Here is a 12,961-nt window from a genome sequence, read left to right on the forward strand (position 1 = left end):
CAAGCGATCCTCCTGCCTCAGCCTACCAAGTAGCTGGGAGCACAGGCTCGCTCCACGACACCCAGCTAATTTTTTTGTATTTTTGATAGAGCTGGAGCTTCAACATGTTGCCCAGGCTGGTTCAAACTTCTGAGCTAGGCCATCTGCCCACTTGGTCTCCTAAAGTGCTGGTATTATAGATGTTAGCCACTGCTCCTGGCTTTTCATTGTTTTTCTAATAAAGAGTAGTTATTGTACATTTAGACTATATAGAAAACATATAGAAAAAAGTAGAATTCACTTTTTAATAGAGTCTTGGTCTTGTCGCCCAGGCTGAAATGCAATGGCGCGATCTCAGCTCATTGCAACCTCCACCTTCCAGGTTCAAGCAATTCTCCTGCCTCAGCCTTCCAAGTAGCTGGGATTACAGACATGCACCACCACACTGGGCTAATTTTTGTAATTTTAGTAGAAACAGGGTTTCACCATGTTGGTCAGGCTGGTCTCAAACTCCTGACCTCGTGATCCACCAGCCTCAGCCTCCCAAAGTGCTGGGATTACATATGTGAGCCACCATGCCTGGCCTGAATTCACCTATTATTCCTCACTCAAAACTACTATTGAGGGTTTGTTTTCAAAGTGCTTTTATTGATGATTATTGCATCCTCACATAAAGGCAGGGTGAATATTATTGTCCAATTTTGTAGAAAAGAAACTGAAGCTCAGGAAGGTTTTGCAACTTTCTTTTATTATTATTATTATTTTTTGAGACGGAGTCTTCCTCTGTCACCCAGGCTGGAGTGCAGTGGTGCGATCTCAGTTCACTGCAACCTCGGCCTCCTGGGTTCAAGCGATTCTCCTGCCTCAGCCTCCCGAGTAGCTGGGATTACAGGCGTGTGCCACCACGCCCAGCAAATTTTTGTATTTTTAGTAGAGAGGGAGTTTCATTATGTTGGCCAGGCTAGTTCTGAATTCCTGACCTCGTGATCTGCCTGCCTCAGTCTCCCAAAGTGCTGGGATTATGGGTGTGAGCCACTGTGCCTGGCCAGTTTTACAACTTTCAAGGTGACACAATTAGGAAGTAGAAAAGCAGGGCCCTTAGTCTTACGTCTCCTAGACCTGTGTTTGTCTGTCGTACCATCAGGACATCCTGGTGCTATTTGTGAAAAACTCAAGTTGTCTACCTAAGAATGATTATGTCTTAAAAATGATTTAATATGATTGGAAAAACATTTTTCTTGTTTCACTAGTAAAATTAAAATACCAATACTTGTTTCCGAGGCTGGTATAAAATTTATTGTATCTATTATTGATTTTGCTGAAACATACTATATATAGAACGTTACATTTTATTAGAGAAGGTTTTGAGATGGTAGTATCAAGCAGGCCTTGGACAACATTCTTGTTTTTTTGAGATGGAGTTTCGCCCTTGTTGTCCAGGCTGGATTACAGTGGCATGATCTCAGCTCACTGCAACCTCTGCCTCCCAGGTTCAAGTGATTATCCTGCCTCAGCCTCCCAAGTAGCTGGGATTACAGGCTCCCACCACCACGCTTGGCTAATTTTTGTATTTTTAGTAGAGATGGAGTTTCACCATGTTGGCCAGGCTGGTCTCCAACTCCCGACTTCAGGCGATCCGCCTGTCTCAGCCTCCCAAAGTGCTGAGATTGCAGGTGTGAGCTACCACGCCTGGCCAACATTCTTAATAAAATATACAATAATGTCCAGTCTTGATTCATTTAAATAAAAATGCAAGAAACAAGTGTGTTCATCTGGCATAATCTGACCTTCGACTATTTCCTTTGAAAGACAGCGTGTTTAGCTGCCAGATACTTGTTACTAAGAACCTGATGCTGGGTATCTTGTCTTCATATTTCTCAAACCATGGTTGACTTTGGACGTCTCTAAGTTCTCATGAAAATGGATAGGGTGGGGGGAGGGGGGAGGGATTGCATTGGGAGTTATACCTGATGTAAATGACGAGTTGATGGGTGCTGACAAGTTGATGGGTGCAGCACAGCAACATGGCACAAGTATACATATGTAACAAACCTGCATGTTATGCACATGTACCCTAGAACTTAAAGTATAATAATAATAAAAAATAAAAAAAATAAAAAAAAAAAAAAGAAAATGGATAGGGGAAACAAAATGGAGCTTGAATTAAAGACCATTGTTTATATGCTTCATCAAACCACATAATTATAAAGTAGACATTTAAAGTTCATCCTTTTAAATATAATTTTAACAATACTTAGTAATCTTTGTGTGAAATTTTTATTCCCAAATATTTTCAGTTAAATTTAAGAAGGACCCTAAGAAGACAATGTAAAAAAATGAGTAGGCTGGGTGCTGTTGCTCACGCCTGTAATCCCAGCACTTTGGGAGGCTGAGGTGGGTGGGTCACGAGGTTAGGAGTTCGAGAACAGCCTGACCAACATGGTGAAACCCCGTCTCTACTAAAAATGCAAAAATTAGCCGGGCATGGTGGCATACGCCTGTCAACCCATAGGCTGAGGCAGAAGAATTGTTTGAACCCGGGAGGCGGAGGTTGCAGTGAACCAAGATTGCGCCACTGCACTCCAGCCTGGACAACTCCGTCTCAAAAAAAAAAAAAAAAAAAAGAATCAGTAGCACCAAATGGAATTTTAATAGAAATATTATTTTGCTACACTCTTTGTTGCCCTCCTAGCTAAATCAAGTTATCTAAGTTAATGAAATTTTCCACACCCAGAAATGTGGACAAGGCAGTTGGTGCCTGTCGGTAAACATAGTAAGTCTAGGATAACATATTTTTTTGTGCTTTTTTGAGTTTGTGTGATTTTGAATGAGTTTTTTTCTTTCTTAATTTCAGCAGCACAGTCAGCAGCCTCCATTCAAGAGTTGATTCATTAGAAAAGTCAAATACTAAGCTGATTGAAGAGGTATTGTCTAATGGATAAATGTATTTCATGGAACTAGTGTTTGTGATCCTTTTCCATTTTAAGTATGAGTGCATTAAACATATGCACACACGAACATACACTCATCATTGTGATGCGATACTTGTAATACAGTTGTAACTGATGATTATACGTTCTAGAGAAACTATATTCTTAGGCAAATCCTCAGTTATAAGAATCTGTGAGATACTACATTTGAAATACTCAACTTCTAAAAATGAGCCTCAGAGACTCTTCAGTAGATAAGCTGTGATTTTCATTTTAAAATCTGGATGACCTATATTTACCTAGTGTAATCACCTGTAGTTAGAAATTCTTGTTAAGTGCAGTAAACCACGATGGCACATGTATACCTGTGTAACAAACCTGCACGTTCTGCGCATGTATCCCAGAACTTAAAGTATAGTACAAAAAAATAATAATACACATTAAAAAAAAGAAATTCTTATTAAAACGATACCGTCCCTCTGTTCCACTGTTCCACTAGTCAGATTACTTTTCTTCACAGGCATCACTGCATGATCATGGTGACCTTTTTTCCACCATCCCATGTGTAAAACTCATCCCACGTGCTCTGGTTTCTTATGTTGTGAAAGTAGCTATCTGGCGATCCCAGAGTGCATTTGAAGCAGACCCAGAAATTTATCTCAGCTCTCTTTTTTGTAGAGTTGCTTCTAGGTGTGTTGTTTGTTTTTTTTTTTTAATCTATTAAACCAAAGAATTATTACTTAACATATTTTCAGAAATATTTAGGCTTCTGTTATTTGTATTGTGAACCCTATTTTCCGTGTTAATTAACATTCTCATTTCTTTTAAAATTGGCCCAATTTTTCCAAACCAAGGAACACATGATAACTTACATGACTGCAGTTAAGAATGCATCTTTATTTTGATGGTTGGGCTCCTGATCAGGACCATTATAGAGCTGCTCACTAGTTTGTGCCTCTTATTGACTTTAGTAGGACTGTGAAGTTCAGGTTGATCCCTGATAAAGTGTTCAGAAATGTGTTAATTGCAAACCATTATTAGGGAATGGTCTCTGCTTTGCTTTCATAGGATCTCTCTTTCCATTCTGGGCCTCAGAGTCCCACCACTTAATCATGCATGTTTAACTCATGGTGAGAATTGTGTCTCTTGTTTGTCATAGTCACTTAAGTTCCTGTTAAATGTCCAGATTTCATGGGGTGTCCTACTCAGTTACCACAAATGTCTGTATTACATTTTTCAATGATAGCACAACCTCCTTTCCTTATATGTGTTTTTATCTTTACACAAGTCTTTAAAGCCTTTGTTATTTAATGCATAATTCTCTATTTGTTTACTCAGAAACTTTGTATTCTGGACATACTGTAAATCATACAGTAAGCATAATATGTTTATTATAAGCATAACAAATTAGCCTAATGTGTTTCAACTATAAAAGAAAATAGGAATAGTTCAAAAGGAAATAAGAGTTTAATTTTTAAAATTGGTATCTTGGGATAATAATGAGCATATTTTTCTTATGAACGTTTCTTTGAATGTGACAGACCTTTTGCTAGTTGTGAGATTTTATTTTCTGTTGTTTATGGCCATGCACATAACCTGGAAAGCAAGTATAAGGGTGTTTAAAATCTTTTTTCTTGCCCGTTTCATAATTTTTAGTTAGCAATAGCAAAGAATAACATCATTAAACTCCAAGAAGAAAATCATCAATTACGAAGTGAAAATAAATTGATTTTAATGAAAACACAGCAGCACCTAGAGGTAAGTATAGACTGCTTTCAAGCAGACAATCTCATGTCAGAAATTACTATTTTTAGGGACTTTTGCATGAAGTAGGTATTTCTGTGCTGTATTAATAGTAGTGATTATAGAATGAAAAATTTTGTTTTCTTCCTAGGTTACCAAAGTAGATGTGGAAACTGAGCTTCAAACATATAAGCATTCTCGTCAGGGGCTAGATGAAATGTACAATGAAGCCAGAAGGCAGCTTCGAGATGAATCTCAGTTACGACAAGTAGGTTATATTGAAAATTATATTAGCAAAATCATCCTGGGAGTAATTTACTCTCTAGCAAGCACCATTTAAAATCTCTTTCAGCCTTATCCTTTTTGGTGTGGTATATAGCAAGTTCACCCCTTAATCTTCTCAAATTTTCTAAGCTTCCACTATATCAATGTTTTGTTGTTGTTTTGAGACGGAGTCTCACTCTGTCGCCCAGGCTGGAGTGCAGTGGTGCGATCTTGGCTCACTGCAGCCTCTGCCTCCCGGGTTCAAGTGATTCTTGTACCTCAGCCTTTAAAGTAACTGGGACTACAAGGCATGTGCCACCATGCCTGGCTAATTTTTGTATTTTTTGTAGAGACGGGATTTCACCATGTTGGCCAGGCTAGTCTCGAACTCCTGGCCTCGAGTAATCTGCCTGCCTTGGCTTCCCAAAGTGTTGGGATTATAGGCATGAGCCACTGCGCCCGGCGTATTATTGTTTTGAGACAGAGTCTCGCTCTGTCACCCAGGCTGGAGTGCAGTGGTGCGATCTTGGCTCACTGCAGCCTCTGCCTCCCAGGTTTAAGCAATTCTTGTACCTCAGCCTCCCAAGTAGCGGGACTACAGGCATGTGCCACCATGCCTGGCTAATTTTTGTATTTTTTATAGAGATGGCGTTTTGCCATGTTGGCCAGGCTGGGCTGGAACTCCTGGCCTCAGGTGATCCACCTGCCTTGGCCTCCCAAAGTGCTGATATTATAGGCATAAGCCACTGTGCCTGACCTGTATCAGTGTTTTTTAAACTGTAAGTTACAATATGATTGTGAATGAATGGGTTGTGACCAACGTTATAGTAAATGAAACAGAACAACATATTCAAATATTAGGAAAGTCATATTTAAAATTAACTTTTTTTTAACCTTTGAAATTGTGAAATATAATGCCAACAGAAAAATATGAATATACAGCTTAATGAATTATAACGCAAATAACCTGTGTAACCACCACCCAGGTCAAGAGAATATTGCCCATCTTTTTAATCATCTTTTCTCTTTGTCTTTAATGTTAATAAATTTCTTTTTCTTTCTTTCTTTTTTTTTTTTTTTTTTGAGATGGAGTCTCCCCCTGTCGCCTAGGCTGGAGTGCAGTAGTACGATCTCGGCTCACTGCAAGCTCTGCCTCCCAGGTTCACGCCATTCTCCTGCCTCAGCCTCCCGAGTAGCTGGGACTACAGGTGCCTGCTACCACGCCTGGCTAATTTTTTGTATTTTTAGTAGAGACGGGGTTTCACCATGTTAGCCCAAATGGTCTCGATCTCTTGACCTCGTGATCTGCCCGCCTTGGGCTCCCAAAGTGCTGGGATTACTGGCATAAGCCACCTTGGCAGGCCAATAAATTTCTTAAGATAAATCATAAGAAACTTTTAAATTCTTCTGATAAAAAATTCTTAAGAAATTAAACTAGTTGCCCAGGTGCGTTGGCTCACACCTGTAATCCCAGCACTTTGGGAGGCCGAGACTGGTAGATCACAAGTCAGGAGATCGAGACCATCCTGGCTAACATGGTGAAACTGTGTGTCTACTAAAAATATATATATAAAAAAAAAAATTAGCCAGTCGTAATGGCAGGCCCTTGTAGTCCCACCTACTCAGGAGGCTGAGGCGGAGAATGGCGTGAACCTGGGAGACGGAGCTTGCAGTGAGCCAAGAATGCGCCACTGCACTCCAGCCTGGGCGACAGAGCGAGACTCCATCTCAAAAAAAAAAAAAAAAAGGAAATTAAACTGTGCTTTGAGTTACTTTGGCCTTTACTTGTATAGACCACTTCATTTCCTTTTGTTTAAGGAAAATTAATATTCAATTTATGAAGCACAAAAATGATTAATTCTTGTACCAGTAAAAGAGTAATGATTAACAGAATATAGAAAATGCTTTCATTTTAGCAAAAACTGCATTTGAAAATATTTACTTATTTTTTGAGACAGGGTCTTACTCTGTTGCCCAGGTTGGAGTGCAGTGGTGTGATTTTGGCTCACTGCAACTTTTGCCTCCTGGGTTCAAGTGATTCTCTCACCTCGGCCTCCCTAGTAGCTGGGACTACAGGCGTGTGCCACCACACCTGCCTAAGTTTTTGTATTTTTTTGGTAGAGACGGAGTTTCACCATGTTGGTCAGGCTGGTCTCGAACTCCTGACCTCAAGTGATCCACCCACCTCGGCCTCCCAAAGTGCTGGGATAACAGGTATGAGTCACTGCACCTGGCCCTGCATTTCAAAATGTTTATTGTGTTGTTAGAGGGCCTGGTTGATTCCCTTTAGTGGACTTAAAAAGTGTAGTCTGTATATTGAATGGACAACCTTTATTAAAGTATATCTAATTTTTACATCCTGAAGTAGCATGTGAATTGAGGATATATTGAAATTGCAGGATGTAGAGAATGAGCTAGCAGTACAAGTTAGTATGAAGCATGAGATTGAACTTGCCATGAAGTTGCTGGAGAAAGATATCCATGAGAAACAAGATACTCTGATAGGCCTTCGACAACAGCTAGAGGAAGTTAAAGCAATTAACATAGAGATGTATCAAAAGTTGCAGGTAAGGATTGTTCTTAAATTTCATTTTATGGAAATTGAAAGTGAATATTTGTAGAAAGGTTTTGGTTTTTAAGAGATAAGCCCATTTTAACTGTGCCGTATTAGTTATGAAGGCCAATGTCTTTTTTTTCTAAATGAAAGCTCTTAAATGTAATGAAAAAGGTATCAACAAACAAAATATCCCCTGTCTATCCCTGTCTAAATTTTTAATGTTGAAAGGTTAAGAGTATGAAGATTAAATCTTTTGGGAAAACTCTCAATTTAAACTACAAAACATTTTTGTGAACTTCCTTTTACAGTGTAGTCCTAAGAAATATTTAATTTTGGTTGAAATGCTACACTATCATAATAGTAAATTTTCTTTTTTTTTTTTTTGAGACAGAGTCTTGCCCTGTTGCCCAGGCTGGAGTGCAGTGGTGTGATCTTGGCGCACTGCAACCTCTGCCTCCCAGGTTCAAGCGATTCTCCTGCCTCAGCCTCCCTAGTAGCTGGGACTACAGGCATGTACCAATACACCCGGCTAATTTTTGTGTTTTTAGTAGAAATGGGGTTTCACAGTGTTGGCCAGGCTGGTCTCGAACTCCTGACCTCAGGTGATCCGCCCACCTCGGCCTCCCAAAGTGCTGGGATTACAGGCGTGAGCCACCATGCCTGGCCCATAATTGTAAATTTTCTAAGATGATATTGCTATTAAGTAGACTTGTTGCCAAAATCCTTTATTTAATTAATTTGAAAAATATCATATTTTACAAGAATGTATTCTGTCATCTTCCAAAAATATTGAAGGTGGAGTTTTTTTCTTTATTATACTTTCTTTTTTAAATTTTTTCTTTTTTTCTTTTATTTTCTGTAGAGATGAGGTCTCACTATATTGCCCAGGCTGGTCTCAAGAGATCCTCCCACCTTGGCCTCCCAAAGAGCTGGGATTACAGGTGTGAGCCACCACACCTGGCCTATTACATTTTAAATGAAGACTAATAGAGGCCAGGTGCCATGGCTCATGCTATAATCCTGGCAGTTAGGGAGGCCAAGATGGGAGGATTGCTTGAGGCCAGGAGTTTGAGACCAGCCTGGTGAACATAGCAAGACCCCATCTTAAAAAAAAAAAACAGAAACAAAAACGACTAATAGCACTAATACACAAAAATGACTAATACACAATTATTTTATGTATAAAGTAACTCTGTTCATTTCAAAGTAACAGTCCCATAGCAAAATGGTATAAGAAACTTATAAATACTCAGGTTAAAAGATGAGAACTCTACTTGGGAGGCTGAGAGGTGGGATAACTTGAGCCCAGGAGTTCAAACCCAAACTGGGCAGCATAGTGATACCCTGTCTATTAAAAAAAACCACACACACAGGAAAAAAAAAATCAAAAGCACTGTAGCTTTTGTTTTTATAAATAGGGTTCTGAAGATGGCTTGAAAGAAAAAAATGAAATAATTGCCCGACTAGAAGAAAAAACCAACAAAATTACTGCAGCCATGAGGCAGCTGGAACAAAGGTACAGCATTTCCAGTCTTAGTTTCTTTTTTTCTTTTCTTCTCCCCTTTTTCTTTATTCAGTTCCGACACCTGCCACAAAAACTGTTAGGAAGATATAGATTAGGACACGTTTTTTGTTTAAGCCCAGCAGGATTTTGTGTTTTTGTTTTGGTTGTTGCATGGAATCAAGTTGCTTTATATTATGCTGAATCATTTGAAGTTGTCATATTGTAGATTTTTCTTGGAGGCCTAATATCAGTAGTTTCATGTTATTCAATTACATAAAACAAATACACAAATAAAAACGTCAAAAAAAATAAAAATGAACAAACAGAGTGAGATTATCCCTAATTGATTTCCATGCATGTTAATTATCGTATTCTTTGCCATTCGCCATCTGTTTATATGAAATCAAGCATTCCGAATTGGTGGTTTAGTTTTGTTTCTTTGAGCTAGGACCCTCAACCCAACCGAAGATATAATTTTGTTTAAATTGAATTGTTTTATATTGGCATTTTTCACTTTTATTGTTGGAAAATGTAATGTATTTCCATTGCCCTGTCATGTTGGTGTCAACATATGTCTTTTATCATTGCTTTCTTTGAATCTATTTATGAAAAACATAACTATTAATGCTTTATTGACATGAATATTCTTTTATTGACATCCTCTTTCTTCTTTTTTCTTTTTTGTTTTCTTTATCCCCATTTTTACATTTTGGACATCTTTATTACCTTTTTCTGTCTTTGATTTCTTTCCATTCCATTATGAAGTGATAACGATTTGTTAACTCAAACTAGGACAATTGCAATGTCATTGGTGAAATGTGCCAGCAGTGACACGCAGGACCAGTACAAGCTGGTCAAAGATATATCTTTCTGAAGACCACTTGTATTTAAACAGACTAAATGAAAAGAGAATCAACAATTTTATAATACATTAAATAGAAAGGAGTCTATGCTACTAAATATTCTAAAAGGGTGTTAGGAACCCTGCACATTTCTTGGTCAGCTGCTATGGTAATACACTGCCATTAAGCAGAGTGGGTGCACTTGGATTTCTAGACATACATTCCTCAAACCTTGTGCACAAAGGGTGATTTGAGTATTGACCCTTTGGAGGTCAGGATTTTCAAATGCAGTTTTATCTTTTTAGCTACTTTTTGATGAAAAATATAAAGATTGTTTAAAAATAACTTAACCTTTGGTTTTATACTGCGTTGGCACAGATATTTTTTTCTCATTGGCCCACTCTTTGCCCAACGGTTCCCTTACTGATTTTTACATATGCTTCAAAATAACTTATAACCCAGACTGGCCAACATCCTGTGCTTCAGCTTCTCAGTTTTCCAGTTCTCCCTTGCCCTCTTCTGTGATAGCACAACTTCAAGGCCTACCTCACTCTTTTATTTTCCTTTTTGTAACCTTAGAGAAAAGCTTGGGTCCATCCCCAGCACCTGAATATTTTAATTTAATCTTAGATTTGGATATAACTTGAATGATAGCTCTCCTTTCCTTGGAAGCAGCATTTATACCCCTGAAATATGTGAGGGTTGCTCCATTGGTATGGTTTTAAGGAAGAAAGGAAGAGGAAGAGTTTTTTTAGTTAGTTGAACCGAAATTTCTCTTGTGATTTCCTGCAAGGAGTTAATATCCTTTGAATCTTGGTAAATATTTTCTTATAAAAATATTGAAGTTAAATGTAAGAAATCCTAGACGGCCAAAGAAGGCAGGGAGTGGAGCTAAGCACAGGAAAATGCAACGACTTACAAATAAAAACAGGAAAGATGAAAATATTTTAGCTAATTTTTAATATTAAATGGTGAGGAACAAAAATGATCTCTAGTGAATGATGCCAACTGGCACCAAATTCTTTTTAAATCTTAAACATGTATGCACACATGCACACACACACATGCATAGAGCTTCGGCATAATTTAGTAAATGCATAAAGATGCTGTAAGAAGGAGTTGGCTCTCATTTGGAGTAATTGCAGGTCTTTGCTCTTGGCCTTGTAGCACACTTGATTCCTGGCATACACATCCTAGCTTAACATATAACAGTGTGGCTTCTTCACCTAGTGTAGGCATAAATCCTTTACTTTTCATGGTTTTGAAAAAAGGTAGTAACATACCTATTATGCTTTGAAATTTGATTCATTATGCTCTGCATAAGTGGTAAAGGCTGTATTGCTTTGCACTGTTAATTACGAACAAGAAATAAAACAAATTTGAAGATAGTATTCTGGGCATACTACATGTTATATTGACAAAAAAATCACAGAACAACTTCTAGACATTGTGTGACTCTTTCACGTTTGAGTTTGTGAGTTTTTCCCCAAACTTTGTTTTCATTTAGAAATGTTTCTATTTCCCCATTTTTCTTTTATTTGTCTTCTTCACCCTTTTACACCCTAGTTCTAGCCTCAGTTTTACCCAAAGTTGATTTGAATTACACCAGATTGCAGCAAGCAGAGAAGGCGCAGATGGAAGCTGAAGATGAGGATGAGAAATATCTACAAGAATGTCTCAGTAAATCTGACAGTCTGCAGAAACAAATCTCCCAAAAGGAGAAACAGCTGTGAGTATTTCACTCTTAGAAACAAATACTTGTGTTAACATAACCCCCTCATTTTTTTGCACATGATGATAGAATACCAATATCTTTATTTATCTAATGATACCAGCTAGCTTTTAGTGTTTACTTTCAAAAACAAAAAAAAGGCCAGGCGTGGTGGCTCACGCCTGTAATCCCAGCACTTTGGGAGGCTGAGACAGGGAGATCACGAGGTCAGGAGATCGAGACCATCCTGGCTAACATGGTGAAACCCCGTCTCTACTAAAAATACAAAAAATAATTAGCCGGGCGTAGTGGTGGGCGCCTGTAGTCCCAGCTTCACGGGAGGCTGAGGCAGGTGAATGGCGTGAACCCGGGGGGGGCGGAGCTTGCAGTGAGCCGAGATCGCGCCACTGCACTCCAGCCTGGGCGACGGAGCGAGACTCTGTCTCGAAAAAAAAAAAAAGAAAATATAATTGTAATAATACTTATGTTTTTACTCCCTTTATGATTTACAAAGTACTTTCAACTCTGTTTTGCTGTCTTCTTGCTCTAGGAGAGTTTTATTCATTCTTCTGTTATTTAACATTAATCTGATGGTCATTATATTTCTAGGTGCTGAGTATAATAGGCTTTTGTAACTACAAGAAACTTATATTATTAAAGGACATGCTGTTTTCTGAGAATATATATGTATATATTTTTGAGATGGAGTTTCACTCTTGTTGCGCAGGCTGGAGTGCAATGGCATGTGACCTCGGCTCACTGCAACCTCCACCTCCCAGGTTGAAGTGATTCTTCTGTCTCAGCCTCCTGAGTAGCTGTGATTGCAGTTGCCTGCCACCATGCCCAGCTAATTTTTTGCATTTTTAGTAGAGACGGGGTTTCTACTAAGACCATGTTGGCCAGCCTGGTCTCAAACTCCTGACCTCAGGTGATCCACCTGCCTCGGCCTCCAAAGTGCTGGGATTACAGGCATGAGCTACCGCACCCGGCCGAGAACATTTTTTTAAAATCAACTTTGTTTTTTTTTTCCTTTGAGATGGAGTCTCACTCTGTCGCCGAGGCTAGAATGCAGTGGCATGACCTTGGTGGCTCACTGCAGCCTCTGCCTCCTAGGTTCAAGCAATTCTCCTGTCTTAGCCTCCTGAATAGCTGGGACTACAGGCTTATGCCACCACACCCAGCTAATTTTTTGTATTTTTTAGTAGAGATGAAGTTTCATGATGTTGGCCAGGCTGGTCTCATACTCCTGACCTCAGGTGATCTGCCCACCTTGGCCTCCCAGAGTGCTAGGATTACAGGCATGAGCCCCTGTGCCTGGCCAACTTTTTTTTTTTTTTAATTTTCTCTGATTTTTTTTTTTTTTTTGAGACAGAGTCTTGCTCTGTCCCCTGGGCTGGAGTGCAGTGGCGTGATCTCGGCTCATGGCAAGCT

General features: G+C 39.0%; 1 protein-coding gene across 23 annotated transcripts in view; it reads left to right on the plus strand.

The window, feature by feature from the left end:
- RUFY2 (RUN and FYVE domain containing 2) overlaps window positions 1–12,961 on the plus strand; it is a 63,810-nt gene that overhangs the window by 16,588 nt on the left and 34,261 nt on the right. For 5 of the 23 annotated variants that reach the window (XR_010578001.2, XR_012417865.1, XM_005565693.5 and 2 more), the window contains exons 8-13: window positions 2,834–2,903; window positions 4,566–4,667; window positions 4,804–4,920; window positions 7,316–7,483; window positions 8,892–8,989; window positions 11,429–11,548. Coding sequence is in view for 7 of the 23 variants with exons in the window: in XM_005565693.5 (XP_005565750.1) it covers window positions 2,834–2,903; window positions 4,566–4,667; window positions 4,804–4,920; window positions 7,316–7,483; window positions 8,892–8,989; window positions 11,429–11,548 (675 nt within the window). In the remaining 16 variants the exon portion in view is untranslated. Of the gene's footprint in view, window positions 1–2,833; window positions 2,904–4,565; window positions 4,668–4,803; window positions 4,921–7,315; window positions 7,484–8,891; window positions 8,990–9,742; window positions 11,549–12,961 lie in introns of all 23 variants that reach the window. The other 18 variants (XR_012417868.1, XR_012417869.1, XR_012417875.1 and 15 more) reach the window with 9 other exon arrangements.

This window comes from Macaca fascicularis, chromosome 9, assembly GCF_037993035.2.
Source record: "Macaca fascicularis isolate 582-1 chromosome 9, T2T-MFA8v1.1".
In the NCBI taxonomy this organism is placed as follows: domain Eukaryota; kingdom Metazoa; phylum Chordata; class Mammalia; order Primates; family Cercopithecidae; genus Macaca; species Macaca fascicularis.